General features: G+C 42.3%; 1 protein-coding gene across 8 annotated transcripts in view; it reads right to left on the bottom strand.

Annotated features, from left to right (window-relative positions):
* The window catches only part of TBC1D5 (TBC1 domain family member 5), a 540,605-nt gene that overhangs the window by 137,122 nt on the left and 386,913 nt on the right, over window positions 1-16,570 (bottom strand). For all 8 annotated transcript variants that reach the window (XM_029214159.1, XM_029214153.1, XM_029214160.1 and 5 more), the window contains one exon: window positions 775-881. In XM_029214159.1, coding sequence (XP_029069992.1) covers window positions 775-881 — 107 coding nt within the window. The remainder of the gene's footprint in view (window positions 1-774; window positions 882-16,570) is intronic.

Consider the following 16,570-nt stretch of genomic DNA (forward strand, 5'->3'; position numbering starts at 1 on the left):
AGTTCGACAACTGCCAACACGATTGCTGGGAGCTCTGCCAAAGAGCCAAAGGCTGGGATTACCACCCAGCGCCTGGCATCCTAGTCCTCGTGTTTGAAGCTTTCTCTCTTATACTTCATCCAATATTTTTGTTTGGCTCAAAAGCATCAAGGATTCACAGATTTTTTTAGATCATTAAATGTTCTTATTTTCAAGAAATGTAACATTAGTTGTAAAAGAGCACACTTTTTCTCTGGAGTGTAAAGAAAATTTTGGTGACTTGCTTTAAGTTCAAATAGAGAAATCAGCATTAAAGACTCTTTAAATCTTTATTTTATTAGGTTACTCTTCACCCGCAAAATAAGAAACACATGTTCATAATATGAAATAATTTAGTGTCTCACTGCATCATAAACTCTTAGAAAACTGGTCCTTTTTAGAGCTCTAATGTCTTGGTCTTCACATGGCTCACAAGGCTATACCTGGGTCAGTTGGCCCCCGGCATGAAGTGTGGTTATAAGGAGAAGCAGGTGCTCAACTATTTCCTTGAGTTACGAGGAAGCAGGTGGGCAGAACCACCTCCTGAGTTACAAGAGACGTGCGCTCCTGTTTCTCAGGGCAGTGTCCTTTGAATTTGCCCGCTGAGCTGCTAGACCATCAGGTATGTGGAGTTGTGGCCTGTAGGCAATTCATCTGCTATTAGGCAAATTCTACATTAGGAATTCTTGGAGTCATGTAGAGAAACCAGTTTTTCACCCCACTTAAAACTGTGCACATCCCACATGGAAAGCTTACCTTGGGATCGCGAAGGAACAGAGCCTTAAGAATCAGCGAGTGAACATCCCCGATGAGTGGGTAATGCATCAGAAGGCCAAGACAGGTCTGGTAGTTACTAGAGATCACTAAATAAAAGGGGAACAAAAGCAATTGAGAAGCAATGCTGTTTCAGATACCTGCATTACTAAGAGAAACAAAATTAACAACTTAGATTCGAAGAAAGCAAACCAATAACTCGACTGATTTGGACAAAAGGAAATGGGGAGAGGGGATCGTTACCAAATGGCCTTTGAAGCAGTACACTGTACTAATATACCAGCACTCATGGTCAGGGCGGTGTTGGAAGGAAGAGCCTCAGATATAGATTTGTGTGTGCGCTTGTAACACAAATAAACTCTTAGAAGCATGCACATTTATTGCCATTTATATGGCTGTATTTAAATGTCTCTAGTTTTGCTGCTTGGAAATTAGTAACAAAAATCTTATGAATGGGAAAGAACCAGCTTAAAATTCTCATAAAATATTATGTACCCTGATTACTATGCTTCACAACTTACATATGTTACATTTATTTTTTGTATATATAAATATTACATAGTTCAAAATTAAAGAGAATATGATTTCTTCCAATTATTTGTTTTCCTAAAGGTAACAAGAAATTTAGGAAAGATATTTATGCAGCATTTCTTGGAAGAAAAGTGTCAAAATCTTCATAGATTAGCCTAACTGTGCTCCTTGGATCGTCATTTAATTTTTTTTCCCCAAATCAACCTAATTATGGCTGCAATTATTAAACACATCTTTTCAGGCAGGTCTATGTAAACTACTTCATTTCTTGGCAATCCATCTGCCACTGCTGTCACAGTTGCGCCCATTAGCGACTCTTGTTTTGTAAGCCAGGCTGACGGCCTCGGCAGCATGATTGTGAACAAACTTTACAGTTGCAACTTCCTGTGGCTGTGACTGAATCCTTTTCATTAATCAGAACGGTTAGCTGAAAAATATTCCGTAGGAAAACAACTGTGACTCACTAGAAACAACGTAAGTCACAAAATAATTTTTTTGTGATCAGAAATACTCTTGACTCTTAGGTTTTTCTTTCCTTCTTCTGCTGGGAACATCCCCCTTCCCATGAACATTATGGAGAAAGGGGACAGGACTGGGCAAAATGAATAATTATAATCTATGTAAGGAACCACTTTATCATTTTCATTTCCTTTGCTTATCTGACAGCTTGTAATTTCATACATCTGCTTTCATTTGTGAAGTACTCACTTATCCTACCCTTTCTTTATCTGTTCGGACTCCTCTTTTCTTATTTGTTCATTTTATCATATTCACATTCAGTTGCCTGTTGTCTTTTTTACTCTAGAATTCAAAAACCTAGGGTGCTGAGAATAGTATAACATTTTCATGTCCAGTTTTCTTTGCGATCTAACAAATAAATAAAACTTAGATAATCAAGTCATTTCCTAACTCATAAAGTTATTTTCCCAAATGCTATAATGGTTATATATTAGTAACAGACCCAGGAAGAATTCTTGTATATTTTGTAAGACAGGCAGGAGAGTTTAGTGGAAATGGTTCTGGGCTCGGGATTCAAAGATGGGGGCTTTGGGGCTTCCCTGGTGGCGCAGTGGTTGAGAGTCTGCCTGCCGATGCAGGGGACACGGGTTCGTGCCCCGGTCTGGGAAGATCCCACATGCCGCGGAGTGGCTGGGCACGTGAGCCATGGCCGCTGAGCCTGCGCGTCCGGAGCCTGTGCTCCGCAACGGGAGAGGCCACAACAGTGAGAGGCCCACGTACCGCAAAAAAAAAAAAAAAGAAAAAGAAAAAGATGTGGGCTTTCATCCTGGGACGCCACTTGAAAACGTTTCATAAAGTTGCCTGGAGACTCAATGACATAATCTAAGTGACTGATTTATAGCAGCCGCTCAAAACCGGTTGGGAGTAACCTCTCAGAGCTGAAGTTCAGTCATTTGGAAAACAACTTTACGATTAAAAAAAAATTTACCTGCCTACCTCATTCATTCCAATAATCATTTGTTGAGTACCTAATCCATGACAGGCCCTACGTTAGGAGGCGAGGTGGAGATGAACAAAACACAGTCCTCACCCTCGAGAAAATGAAAGTACAGAGAGCAGACACGTAACAACAAGCAGTTGTTACTACTACTACTACCTCTAAGATGATAACGAATTGTTGAAGTCTTTCCGAGACCAGGCCAGGCCCCATACCAAGAACGTTACCGGCATATCTCATTTAACTTCTATGACGATCTTATCACAGGGTACAATTATTATTAACCCTGTTTTACAGATGTGAAAACTAATCCTTGGAGGGATTAAATCATTTGCCCAGATCACACAGTGATTTGGTGGTAGACCAAGATTTGAAATTCAGAAGTCTAGCGGCAGGGTCAGGGCTTTGTTTTGAAAGGCCATTGTTTTGAAAAGCAAGTGACATAATGGATGCAAATAATCACTGCAAACAGAAAAGTCATTTAATGTTAGTACTCTTGTGTAGTAGTTTTAAGTAGCTTGGAAGATCAGATTAACCCAGTGTGTAAAGCAGCCTGACATAGGTAGGCATTTATTTGGAGGGACCAGAGCGACAATCCTACGTTATTACAACTTGAAAAAACTTTTGAAACTATAGGAAGCTGTAAAATACATTTTACAAATACAAATAAAATACATTTTACAAAATAAGGGAAGCTAAATAACATATTAATATTCTACTTGCATAACAAACGAAGGAGCTAACGTTCTTTCTCCTATCCATCCATCTATCCATCCATCCACCCATCCATCAATCCATCCCTCCAGTCACTGAATATCATGTACGTTTTCTGAGCATCTACAAAATCCCGTGCCAGGCAGTAGCACTAGGGATATGATGGCGAATGAGTCTGAGCTGTGAAAGGTAGCAGAACGTGGCACCCTGAAGTTTGGCTACAGGGGCTCAGGACGCGCCACCTCCAAATATGCCCCTTTGGTATATTGACTATTTTGAGCTGGAGAGGTTTTCTCTGAACTCCGCTTATCTTTAACTCCCTAAGTGCTCCAAAAGGAACTCAACTGTCATAAATCCCTCCAGCCAAACTTTGTCACAAAGATACCTTGCATCTATTCTTCTCAGGGCCCATTCATCTTTCCTAAAAATCATTTACTCTCCCCTAAGAGGCCTACAACACCCCTCCCCTTTCTCTATTGAGGTGGTATTTAATCCTGAAATCTAAAGCCATCTCTTTGAGGGTCACTCATTTCCCCCTGGGTATCTCCCGTATGTGCATGAGGTATACATGTTAATCAACTTGCCTGTTTATCTCTCAATCATTTTGTGAAAGAATCTCAGAGGAAAACCTAACTGGGTAGAGGTAAGGTTTCACCTTCCTCTTGCTCCCTGCCTTCTGATAATGCCATCTCTAATTTCTTAATGAAAACTTGTATTTCCACCTCGAATTTCTTAATGAAAACTTGTACTTTTCATTTGCAATTACATGTGCCAGTATTACGTCCCTTTTGAATAACTGTGTCCAATTTAGCGTGCTCGAAAGAGAATAATACGAGCTATTTAAAAAATAAAATAGTAGGAATCTGATAGGAGAAGAATTTAGTTATGATCTTTGCAGTAAATTTTTCTTGAACTTGAAAAACTAATCCACAACACTGTTCCTTCTCCAGTGTTTATTCTATCAGAGCAGGGCAGTGACACAAGGAAAAAAAAGTGAAAGACTAAAAAAAGACTGAGTTTTGCTATCTACCTACATTTGAAATCAAGGATGTATACGCTTTATTGAGAAGATCATATGGTTTTTATTCTTCAATTTGTTAATGTGATGTATCACACTGATTAATTTGAAGATATTGAAAAATCCTTGTATCCCTGGGAAAAACCCCTCTTGATCATGGTGTCTGGTCCTTTTAATGTACTGTTGGATTTGGTTTGCTAGTATTTTGTTGAGGATTTTTGCGTCCATGTTCATCAGTGATATTGGCCTGTAATTTTCTATTTTTGTGGAATCTTTGTCTGGTTTTGGTATCAGGGTGATGGTGGCCTCATACAATGAGCTTGGAAGTGTTCCTTCCTCTGCAGTTTTTTGGAATAGTTTCAGAAGGACAGGTGTTAACTCTTGCACACAAGGATGCACACAAGGATGTATATGCTTTAAAAACAAAGTACTAAAGCCACACTCTGAAGTGCTTATTCAGGGAAGGTTAAGACAAAGGTGAGCAGCGTTTAGGAAAACCTATGGAATCTGAAATCAGACGATCTAGATTAGATCTAGATCAGAAGGCTGGCTAGTCATTTACTGTGGGTGTGAATTTACGCAAGCTGCTTAGCTTCACTAAACCTTATTTCTCTCATTTATAAAAAGCATTAACTCTATCTGTAGGGATTCTGTAAGAACGGCACGGAAGTGAGGTCATGTGCTTCCCCATCTTGCTTGACTCTTGCTAAATAAATAGCACTCCCACCACCTGAATCAGAGCTGACTTTGCTGCCTCTATCTTTAAATCAGCGGTCCCCGACCTTTCTGACACCAGGGACCGGTTTTGTGGAAGACAATTTTTCCACGGATGGGGGGCGGGGGTGGGGGAGGGATGGTTCGGGCGGTACTGCGAGCGATGGGGGGCGATGGGGAGCGATGGGGGGCGATGGGGAGCAATGAGGGGGGCGATGGGGAGAGATGGGGGCGATGGGGCGGTGATGGGGGCGATGGGGGGCAGCAGATGGGGCTTCGCTCGCTTCCCTGCCGCTCACCACCTGCTCCTAACAGGCGGCGGATCCGTACCCAGGGGTTGGGGGTCCCTGCTTTAAAGGGCCTAAACTGTTCTGGAGTGGTCTAAGGGAGTTGGTTTAAATGGTTTCTCCAAACCAATACCGTATGCTAACACATATATATGGGATCTAAAAAAAAAAAAAGGTCATGAAAAACCTAGGGGCAAGATGGGAATAAAGACACAGACCTACTAGAGAATGGACTTGAGGACACGGGGAGGGGAAGGGTAAGCTGGGACGAAGTGAGAGAGTGGTATGGACATATATACACTACCAAACGTAAAATAGATAGCTAGTGGGAAGCAGCCGCATAGCACAGGGAGATCAGCTCGGTGCTGTGTGACCACCTAGAGGGGTGGGATAGGGAGGGTGGGAGGGAGGGAGACGCAAGAGGGAGGAGATACGGGGATATAGGTATATGTATAGCTGATTCACTGTGTTATAAAGCAGAAACTAGGGGCTTCCCTGGTGGCGCAGTGGTTGAGAGTCCGCCTGCCGATGCAGGGGACACGGGTTCGTGCCCCGGTCCGGGGGAAGATGCCACATGCTGTGGAGCGGCTGGGTCCGTGAGCCATGGCCGCTAAGCCTGCGCGTCCGGAGCCTGTGCTCCGCAACGGGAGAGGCCACAGCAGTGAGAGGCCCGCGTACCGCAAAAAAAAAAAAAGCAGAAACTAACACACCATTGTAGAGCAATTATACTCCAATAAAGATGTTAAAAATAAATAAAAAAATAAAATAAATAAGTTTCTCCAGTAGTAACAAACAAAATGAGCTCAGTAAAGATAACCAGAGACATGACTGTTTTGAGGAAGTTTAAAGCAACGGGACCATTAGCTTATGTCTGAGTCAGAGTTAACTATACTTACAACTGGAACATTTTGAAGTGAAACACTAGTCAAATTATTTATTTCACATTTAGATATACCTTCTCAAGGTAACAAGATGGACTGCGAACAACTACCATCTCTAACATGTTAAAAAAAAAAAGCCAGTAAGCACGTATAATGTGTGTACAATTTGCCATATACGACCACGCCCCAGCACTGAAACTCAACCCTCCACCCACCTCCACGTCACTCTTCGTCTCTCCCACGTGAAGTTGTATCAAAATTTTGGTTAGAATAATTTCTCGAGTTTTCACTTTTATAACCAGGCAAATGTTATCACAGCTGAACAACACTGCAGTTGTATAGCCTCGTTCCTTTCCTGGAATTTATAACTGCCTGCTTTTTCATTTGCTTTGCTGTGTATATTTTTAACAGTAATTTAATCTTAAATGCTCCCCTAGTCATATAAATCTCCCCTTAATACTTTTAAAACATTTAGGTGTTTTGCCAATTTCCTTTTTTTTTAGGAAATTGCTCATGAGGCCTCTGGCCTGCTCCCTCACCCTGAGGATGTCCTTTACCTCTTGCACGTGTTGTATCCTTATTTCCTAGAGTACCTACCTGCTTCTTTCTTGCTTTTCTCCCTCATTTTGGTGGAGGCCATCTCTCCAAGAGCTTTATGCTCAGGACATGAATTTTTTGAAAACTTCTCTGTTTGAAAGATTTTATTTTGACATTAATTAATAGTCTGGTTAGGTACTGAATTCTAGGTTGGAAATACTTTTCCCTGAGATGGCTGGGAGCATTGTTCCAGAGTTTCCTGGCTTCCAGTTGAAACGCCTCAAACCATTCCAATTCCTAATCCTTTCTGTGATCCGTTTTCTCTTCTCCTCCCCCACATTGTTCTGTAGATTGATGATAAATACCTTGGTTTGCATCTGTTTTCATACATAACAGGCCCTTTCAATTTAGAAACTCATGTGCCTTTGTTGAACTAGAAATTTCTCTTTGTTTCTTTGATGATTTTCTCCCTCCCGTTTTACTTTGTTTATTTTGTTTCTTATTCCTTCCTTCCCCCCTCCCTCCCTCCTTTTCTTCTTCTTCTTCTTTTTTTTTTTTTATAAGAAGTCATGATAGCTAGATGTTGGATTTCCCGGCCTGGTCCTCTAATTTTCTTTCTTGCTTTCTCACGGTTTCATGTGCTTCTTTCTGGGACACTTCTTCAATTTTTTATTCCAGCCACCTATTTCCATGATACTTTATTTTTCAATTACACTTTTCCCTTTGAATAATGTATTTCCCAGCTCTCTGAGAAGTTTTCTCCTCCCTGCACAGTCTCTGTGGCCTCCAAGTTGCTTTCTTCCTGGCTGCTTGTTTAGATCTCTGTTTTCATGTCGACGCTCTCCTCAATCCTGTGGTGGTTTGGGGCCACCTGCTCCTGTGGAGGAGTGGGGCAGTAGAAAGGCATCTTGAAGACAGCTGTGTGCGCATAGCTGGGTGGGTTTGTGAATGCTGGGGGTTGACATAGGTCACGCTTGGGCCACTCCAAGCCTTTTCTCTTGTGCTGACTAGATCCCCTCAGAGAAGATTCTCCCAAACTCTTCCCGGAGGGAGACAGTCTAGCTTCGACGTCCTGAGAAAGAAGACTGGCGGTTCAACAGTCACTGAAATTTCCTGAGTCCCAGGTTCAAAGACCCTCCACTTTACCGTCCGCAGAGGAAAAATCCTGAAGGTACAGTTGGAGATCTGGGTGTAACTGCTTCTTAAATAGACTTTCAACCAGTTCTCATTTTTTAGTCTTAACTCCTTCCCTCCCCCTACCAATTTCCAGAAGTACCCAACACTGCCAACTTCTACACTTTTAGGAATTCTATGGGTTATTTCTTGGCTTTCTCCATTATCAATTTTGTATTTAGCTTTCTTGGATCTGATAAGTCAGTTATCACTCACCCATCTGTTTTCCTGCTTCCAAAACTACCCTAATTGTCTCCTTCCTAATTCTCTGTGTCCTATGGGTTGATGCTATTTCAATGGGGTTTTAGGAGCAATGGAGGTAAATGCAGGACCTTAACATAACATCTCATATCTGATATCCTTATCACTTTAATGACATTTCTACTGAACCCCTGGGCAGGTGGATTGAAGGGAAAGAAGAATCTAGGTGGGGAGGCAATTGGGTGGAGAAATGAGGAAATAAGTAGTCAGGAAGCAAAGATCACCACCATCCTTTCTCTGTGCATCAGACAGAATGGCCCCAGTCACCCTGCAGGACTCTTCACGTTCTCCTTTGGCAGCAACACATGGACATGGAAGCTTGAGTATTCCTGGGTAAAATTCCAGTGATGCATGTAATTTTGCTGGCTTTTGCCCATAAAAGTTATCCTAGGGTTCCTGAATCCATCTGTCATATTGCTTTCGAGGGCAACAGAAAACTGTGGAATGGGAGTAAATGTGTGGAAGGGTAAGATTACGGTACAGGAGATAAGCCACTTCTTCCCCTTTATAGAAGGCCAGGGTGGGGTATCAACTATTAATTTTGAACATGGAACAGAATTTCAGCAGGAAATTAATTCTCTTTTCATATCTCTGTTTCTAGAGTTGTATAAATTAAAATTCTTTTGAGGCAAAAAATAGACATTAAAAAGACAATACGACACAGTAGAAGGGGCAAAATCCAAAACACTGACACCACCAATGCTGGTGTCGATGTGGAGCAACAAGAAATTTCAGGCATTGCTGGTGGGAATGCAGAGTGGTACAGCCATACGGAAAGGCAGTTGTGTGTGATTTTTTCAGGCCTGACCATAGGCAATTAGAAGGGTATGATAATTAATTTTATGTTTTCAACTCGACCAGCCTAAAGGATGCCCAGATAGCCGGTAAACATGATTCCTGGGTGTGTCTGTGAGTGTGCGACTGGAAGAGATGAGCACTGGATTCGGTAGACTTGAGTGAAGAGATCCAGCCTTGTCAGTAAGTGGGCATCGCCCAATCCGCTGGGAGCCCAAAGGGAACAAAAAGGCCAAGGAAGGGTGAATTCTCTCTCTCTTTGGGCTACGATGTCCTGGATATTGGAGTTCCTGGTTCTCAGGCCTTTGGATTCTGGGACTTACACACCATCGGCCCCCTGGTTCTCAGGCCTTCAGACTTGGACTGAATTATGCCACTGGCTTTCCTGGTTCCCAGCTTACAGACAGCCGACTGTGGGGTTTCCAGGCCTCCAGAACTGTGTGAGCTGAATCCTATAAGAAATCTCCTCTTCTCTTTCTCTCTCTCTATATTCTACTGGTTCTTTTTCTTTGAAGAAGCCTAATACCAAAGGCTTTCCCTGACAGGCCTCACAGGGGAGAACTGCCCTTCCCACTCCGGACTTGGTGCACAGCCAGCACCTTGCATCCTCTGAAAGGAGCTGCAATCAAGGTCTCAGGCCAACTCATCGGGCATGATTTTCCACATACTTGTATTCCAAGCCCCGGTGCCTTCGTTCGTAGATCTCTTTATCTGAGGCCTTGGGCAGTGGTCCTTGTCAGGTGGAGGCAGGCGGAGGAAACCGTGAAGACGCCTTCCCTCGTGTGACTTAGTAGCCAGTACTCTTCCACCCCTCGCCTTTCTGCTCACGTCCCGCCCTCCGACACCACCACCATCTCAGGGTTCATAGACTGCCAGACTTTTTCGCTCAGGGCTCCCTCAACGGTGAGAAGACGGCACATCTGTGCTGAACACCTGGCCCTCAACCAGTGTGCCGTTCCGTGGGTGAAAATGGAACACAGGCTTTGGCGTTTTCTCCAGGTTTTGACCCCTGCTTATTCTACCACCACAGTAAGTGACTAAAGGCTTAACTCTTCCACTTTTGACTTGTTGCTTTAATTGGCTACTCCGACACCTAGAAGGTTGGCTCTCTCTCGCGCCCAGCTCAGCTGAGCTCCTGACGTTTCCCATACGATCCAGCAGTCAGTCGCGCTCCTTGGTACTTACCCAAATGAGATGAAAATTTATGTCTTGTACACAAAAACCTGCACACTGATATTTATAGTGGCCTTATTCATAGCTGACAAAAATCAGAAGCAACCAAGGTGTCCTTCAGTAGGTGAGTGGATAAACTGTGGTACATCCAGACCATGGAATAGTATTCTGTGCTAAACAGAAATGAGCTATCAAGACCTGAAAGACATGTAGAAAACTTAGATGCCATCTTACTAAGTGAAAGAAGCTAATCTGAAAAGACTACATACTGTATGATTCAACTATATTTCAATCTGGAAAAGGTAACACTATGTAGACAATAAAAAGATCAGTGGTCGTCACGGGTTAGAGGGGAGGGAGGGATGAACAGGTGGAGCACAGAGGATTTTTAGGGCAGGGAAATGACTCTGTACGATATATAGGGGTGGATACACGTCATTATACGTTTGTCCAAGCCCACAGAATGTCTAACACCAAGAGTGAACTGTAAAGTAAACCATGGGAGGGAGACGCAAGAGAGAAGAGATATGGGAACATAGGTATATGTATAACTGATTCACTTTGTTATAAAGCAGAAACTAACACACCATTGTAAAGCAATTATACTCCAATAAGGATGTTAAAAATAAAAAAGTAAACCATGGACTTGGGTGATGATGCTGTGTCAGTGTAGGTTCATCGACTGTAACGAATGGACTGCCGTGGTGAGGGATGCTGATAGTACAGTGGGCAGTGTGTATGTGGGCGTGGAGGCAGATGCAAAGTTCTCTGTACTTTCCACTCAATTTTCCTGTGAGCCAGAAATTCTCCAAAAAATAGCCTGTTTTATTAAAAAAAATCTAAACATTAAAAAAAAAGACAACGTGCTATTCCGGTACATCAGGCTAAAAACATGAAGTAATATAAATGGTACACGTGTAACCCAAAGGGTAGATTAATATCTACATCTGAGATGGTCATAAAAATAACTGACAATATTTAATGTCTGAGAGGAAAGAGAGCTGGCAGTCAGGAACTGTTTAAACATTCCTTCAAAGATAAGACTCCCAGTTTGTGCTTTGATATAAACTCTGTGGCACATCACTGTGTGATTTGGGAGAGTCTTTACTCCTAGTCCCTGAGGTTGGGTAAAGCTTTTCCAGACAAGACAAATACATTCAATTTATCGTTGGAATTAACTGCATTTTGACATCAGTATAATGTTGAACATGCTCTTAACGAGAAAATAGAGAAACAGAAATTCTGGGGTAGGACAGATGGAAATACTGGCAGATAGACAGATAATGGCTGAGGAGTAAGGGGAGATCTAAAATGAAATAAAAAGGAGCAATGTTTTAAACCACAAAGAGGACATAACTGCCATACCAGGCCAGGCTGAGAAATGACTAAGGAGACCCCTACAGAAAACCTAGGAAAATTACAGTGCAGTGCCATGTTGATGCTGGCTGAAAAAACAAGGCAGGAAGTGGACAGAAGTGCCAAAAAGAAACTTTTCCATTTACAAAGTGTTCAGAAAGAAAAGTCAATTAAAAGAGACAATAAACATTTGCGAGATGGTTAGGAAAATCTACTGTTAAATGGATTTGATTATAGTGTTTTAGCTATTAATACAATTTACAAGACAAATAAAAGGTATGTTACTTTGTAAATCAGAGAAAATGTTTTTCTTTGATACTAGTAAAAAACAAAATAAAAATTTAAATAAATAAGAGATAAGAAGCAAAAAATTGAGATACTTAATTTAAAAGTAGACAATGCTTTCTTTACAAAAGCCACGTTGAAAAGAGCTTCTGGTACCTGTCCTCTCAGCAACGATGGCACACGAATCCATGCCCTCACCCCAGGTCTCTAGAGCGCCCTTCTGTCTGAGATCACCCCCAATACTAACTGAGCACGACAGGAGCTTCAAATGCTTTGAGGGGCCGGGAAGAACTGTAACATCGGCCCTGGTCCTGAGGAGCTGACAGTCTAGTTGAGAAAATGAGGCGCACACTCACAGGAAAGAACAATATAAGACTGAGTGTAATTAAGTGCTACGTTGAGTAGCATTGATTAAAGCCTTATAGGACTGTAAAAGCGAGAGGTCAATGAGGGCTAGACTAATCAGGGAAGGTTGGGTGTGGGGGGAAAGCTACTTTGCCCGAGGCGTGAAAACAGGAGCAAGATTTAGGTAGGTAAGGCCAGGGGAAGGAGGGGACCACATGAGTGACTTACAGTATGAAGTCAGTCACTAAAAAAAGCGTGAGAAGAGCAGCTCGATTTTAAACTATTACAGGAGTAATAATACGATTATATTATACTATAGGAGTATAATAGGATTATATTTCCTTATCTCCTAACCTTTATTTTTGCATGTAATCTTTTTCTTTTTTTTAACATCTTTATTGGAGTATAATTGCTTTACAAAGATGTGTTAGTTTCTGCTTTATAACAAAGTGAATCAGTTATACATATACATATGTTCCATATCTCTTCCCTCTTGCGTCTCCCTCCCTCCCACCCTCCCTATCCCACCCCTATAGGTGGTCACAAAGCACCGAGCTGATCTCCCTGTGCTATGCGGCTGCTTCCCACTAGCTATCTATTTTACGTTTGGTAGTGTATAAATGTCCGTGCCACTCTCTCACTTCGTCCCAGCTTACCCTTCCCCCTCCCCATGTCCTCAAGTCCATTCTCTAGTAGGTCTGCATCTTTATTCCTGTCCAGCCCCTAGGTTCTTCATGACCATTTTCTTTTTATCTTTAGATTCCATATATATGTGTTAGCATACGGTATTTGTTTTTTTATTTCTGACTTCACTCTGTATGACAGACTCTAGGTCCATCCACCTCACTACAAATAACTCAATTTCATTTCTTTTTATGGCTGAGTAATATTCCATTGTATATATGTACCACATCTTCTTTATCCATTCATCTGTCAATGGAACTTAGGTTGCTTCCATGTCCTGACTATTGTAAACAGAGCTGCAGTGAACGTTGTGGTACATGACTCTTTATGAATTATGGTTTTCTCAGGGTATATGCCCAGTAGTGGGACTGCTGGGTCATATGGTAGTTCTATTTTGTTTTTTAAGGAACCTCCTCCATACTGTTCTCCATAGTGGCTGTATCAGTTTACACTCCCACCAACAGTGCAAGAGGGTTCCCTTTTCTCCACACCCTCTCCAGCATTTACTGTTTCTAGATATTTTGATGATGGTCGTTCTGACTGGTGTGAGATGATACCTCATTGTAGTTTTGATTTGCATTTCTCTAATGATTAATGATGTTGAGCATCCTTTCATGTGTTTGTTGGCAATCTGTATATCTTCTTTGGAGAAATGTCTATTTAGGTCTTCTGCCCATTTTTGGATTGGGTTGTTTGTTTTTTGATATTGAGCTGCATGAGCTCCTTGTAAATTTTGGAGATTAATCCTTTGTCAGTTGCTTCATTTGCAAATATTTTCTCCCATTCTGAGGGTTGTCTTTTCATCTTGTTTATGGTTTCCTTTGCTGTGCAAAAGCTTTTTAAGTTTCATTAGGTCCCATTTGTTTATTATTTTTTTTTATTTCCATTTCTGTAGGAGGTGGGTCAGAAAGGATCTTGCTGTGATTTATGTCATGGAGTGTTCTGCCTATGTTTTCCTTTAAAGAGTTTTCTAGTGTCTGGCCTTACATTTAGGTCTTTAATCCATTTTGGGTTTATTTTTGTGTATGGTGTTAGGGAGTGTCCTAATTTCATTCTTTTCCATGTAGCTGTCCAGTTTTCCCAGCACCACTTATTGAAGCGGCTGTCTTTTCTCCATTGTATATTCTTGCCTCCTTTAACAAAAATAAGGTGACTGTGCTTCCCTGGTGGTGCAGCGGTTGAGACTCTGCCTGCCGATGCGGGGGGTGGGGGGGTGCAGGTTCGTGCCCCGGTCCAGGAGGATCCCGCGTGTCGCGGAGTGGCTGGGCCCATGGGCCGTGGCCGCTGGGCCTGCGCATCCGGGGCCTGTGCTTCGCGGCGGGAGGGGCCACAGCAGTGAGAGGCCCGCGTACCGCAAAAAATAAATAAATAAATAAGGTGACCATATGTGCGTGGGGTTATCTCTGGGCTTTCTATCCTGTTCCACTGATCTATATTTCTGTTTTTGTGCCAGTACCATACTGTCTTGATTACTGTAGCTTTGCAGTATAGTCTGAAGTCAGGGAGCCTGATTCCTCCAGCTCTGTTTTTCGTTCTCAAGATTGCTTTGGCTATTCGAGGTCTTCCGTGTTTCCATACAGATTGTGAAACTTTTTTGTTCTAGTTCTGTGAAAAATTTGCATGCAATCTTAATCCATATAATCCAGCAAAGAATACACAAAGCACTTCTTACAACACATAAGAAAGTAAAAATGTTTCTAGTTTGATTAAAATATTTGGGAATAATCTATTTATAATAATTCTGGTCTGTATCTTTGGAAAAGTGAAAGTTTTGTTTGAAGAGTAGCCATTTGACCTTCATTTCAAAGGTTAAATTTTAAAATCTGTATAGGTAATGTTCGTATTGCTTTTTTTTCCAATGTGAAATTTTACTTTTACTTAATAAAATCATGGCAGGGTTTGAGGGATGTTAAAGGTGATGTGAGCACCAGTCTGCCTGACATCAGCCTGGTGGCCTAGAGCTTCTTTCCTAACCTCTCAACATGGAGGTTGGGCTCCATCTCTGAGGCTTCATAAAGAACATGCTGTTTCTATGAAATTTATTAAGTGGTTGAATATTATACTTGGCTGACAATTACTTTCAAAGAGAATGAAAGCTTTCTTCAAGGTGAATAAAGAAACTTATACGAATACTTTTGTTAAAAATTAAATATGAGATGCTGATGGTGAACTGGGTAGAATGAGAACTAAGCAAGGACACTGGGATCTAATCCCACAGACTGAGTGTGATTATTTTCAATCACTTAACTGCCAAGGGCATTGTATTAGTTTGCTAGGGCTGCTGTAACAAAGTACCAAAAAATGGACGGTGGAAAACAACAGAAATGTATTGTCTAACAGTTCTGGAGTCTGAAAGTCCGAAATCAAGGTCTTGGCAGGGCCATGGTCCCTCTCACATCTGTAGGAAAGAATCCTTCCTGCCTCTTCTAGCTTCTAGTGTTGGCAGGGTTTGCTCCTTCTGAGAGCCTCTGAGGGACAATCTGTTCTATGCCCTTCTCACAGCTTCTGGTGACAGGTGGAAATCCTTGCCATTCCTTGGCTTGTAGACGCATCACTTCAATCTCTGCCCTGCCTTCATATGGCATTATTCTCCCCATGCGTCCTCACACTGTCTTCTCTCTGTGCACGTCTGTGTCCAAATTTTCATCTTCTTAGAAGGACACCAGTCATATTGCATCAGAGGCCCTCCACTCCAGTAGGACGTCCTCTTAACTGCTTACATCTGCAACAATCTATCTCCAACTAAGGTCCTACTCTGAAGTACTAGGGGTTAGGTCTTCAACATATCTTTTTGGATTGAATATACAGTTCAATTCATAACAGGCCTTATTACCTGAGCCTGTAAAATCAGGATTTTGGACTAGATGTGGTGGATCTGAACTGTTTTTTGGGTGACATATTCCTTTGAGACGATGATGAAGGCTAGACACCCTTGACTCAGGGCAACACACACCTACTGGATATTCTGCACAGCCTCAAGATGAAGCCCTCCATTGAACCCCTAGGAAGCAGGGGCCCCAGGTAAGGAGTGCCGTCACTGAAGGAAGGCTCTTTAGTTTCTGCAAGAGCAACATTCCTTGAGCTACAAATACATCACCTATAGCTCCAAGAGAGCACACGTCATGTCCAGAGCCTTGTACAGTGGTGTTCGGTTAAAACTTTTTGAGCTTGAAGACGACTGGGTGTAATGGAACATCAGCATTCTGGATGCCCCAGGCAGGGCATCATGAGTCAGAGTCCATGGAGATGGAATAAAAACTCGATACCAATGTTCCATATGGAATGCACAGGGTGGCAAATTACCCACCTTTCTCTTGTTCTTGACCCCAGCCTAAGATGCAGACTCATCTGATCAGTACTGCCCTCCCATGTGTTCTGCCCTATCCTGTTCTGTGTCTTCTTCCTGCTACTCTGCCCCCTCCCAATCCTCTCTGAGGAAAAACGCCTTCCCCTTTGAGCCTTGCCCTCCCGAACATGCTGCCCCTGCAACCTCCAGGGGTGATGGTGGGGGGCACCCCGCTCCCTGATTCTGTCTGTGAGCCATTGCTTCCTCTCATTCCATAAAGAT

Source organism: Monodon monoceros, unplaced genomic scaffold (genome assembly GCF_005190385.1).
Source record: "Monodon monoceros isolate NGI ecotype Baffin Bay Population unplaced genomic scaffold, NGI_Narwhal_1 Super_Scaffold_11, whole genome shotgun sequence".
NCBI lineage: Eukaryota > Metazoa > Chordata > Mammalia > Artiodactyla > Monodontidae > Monodon > Monodon monoceros.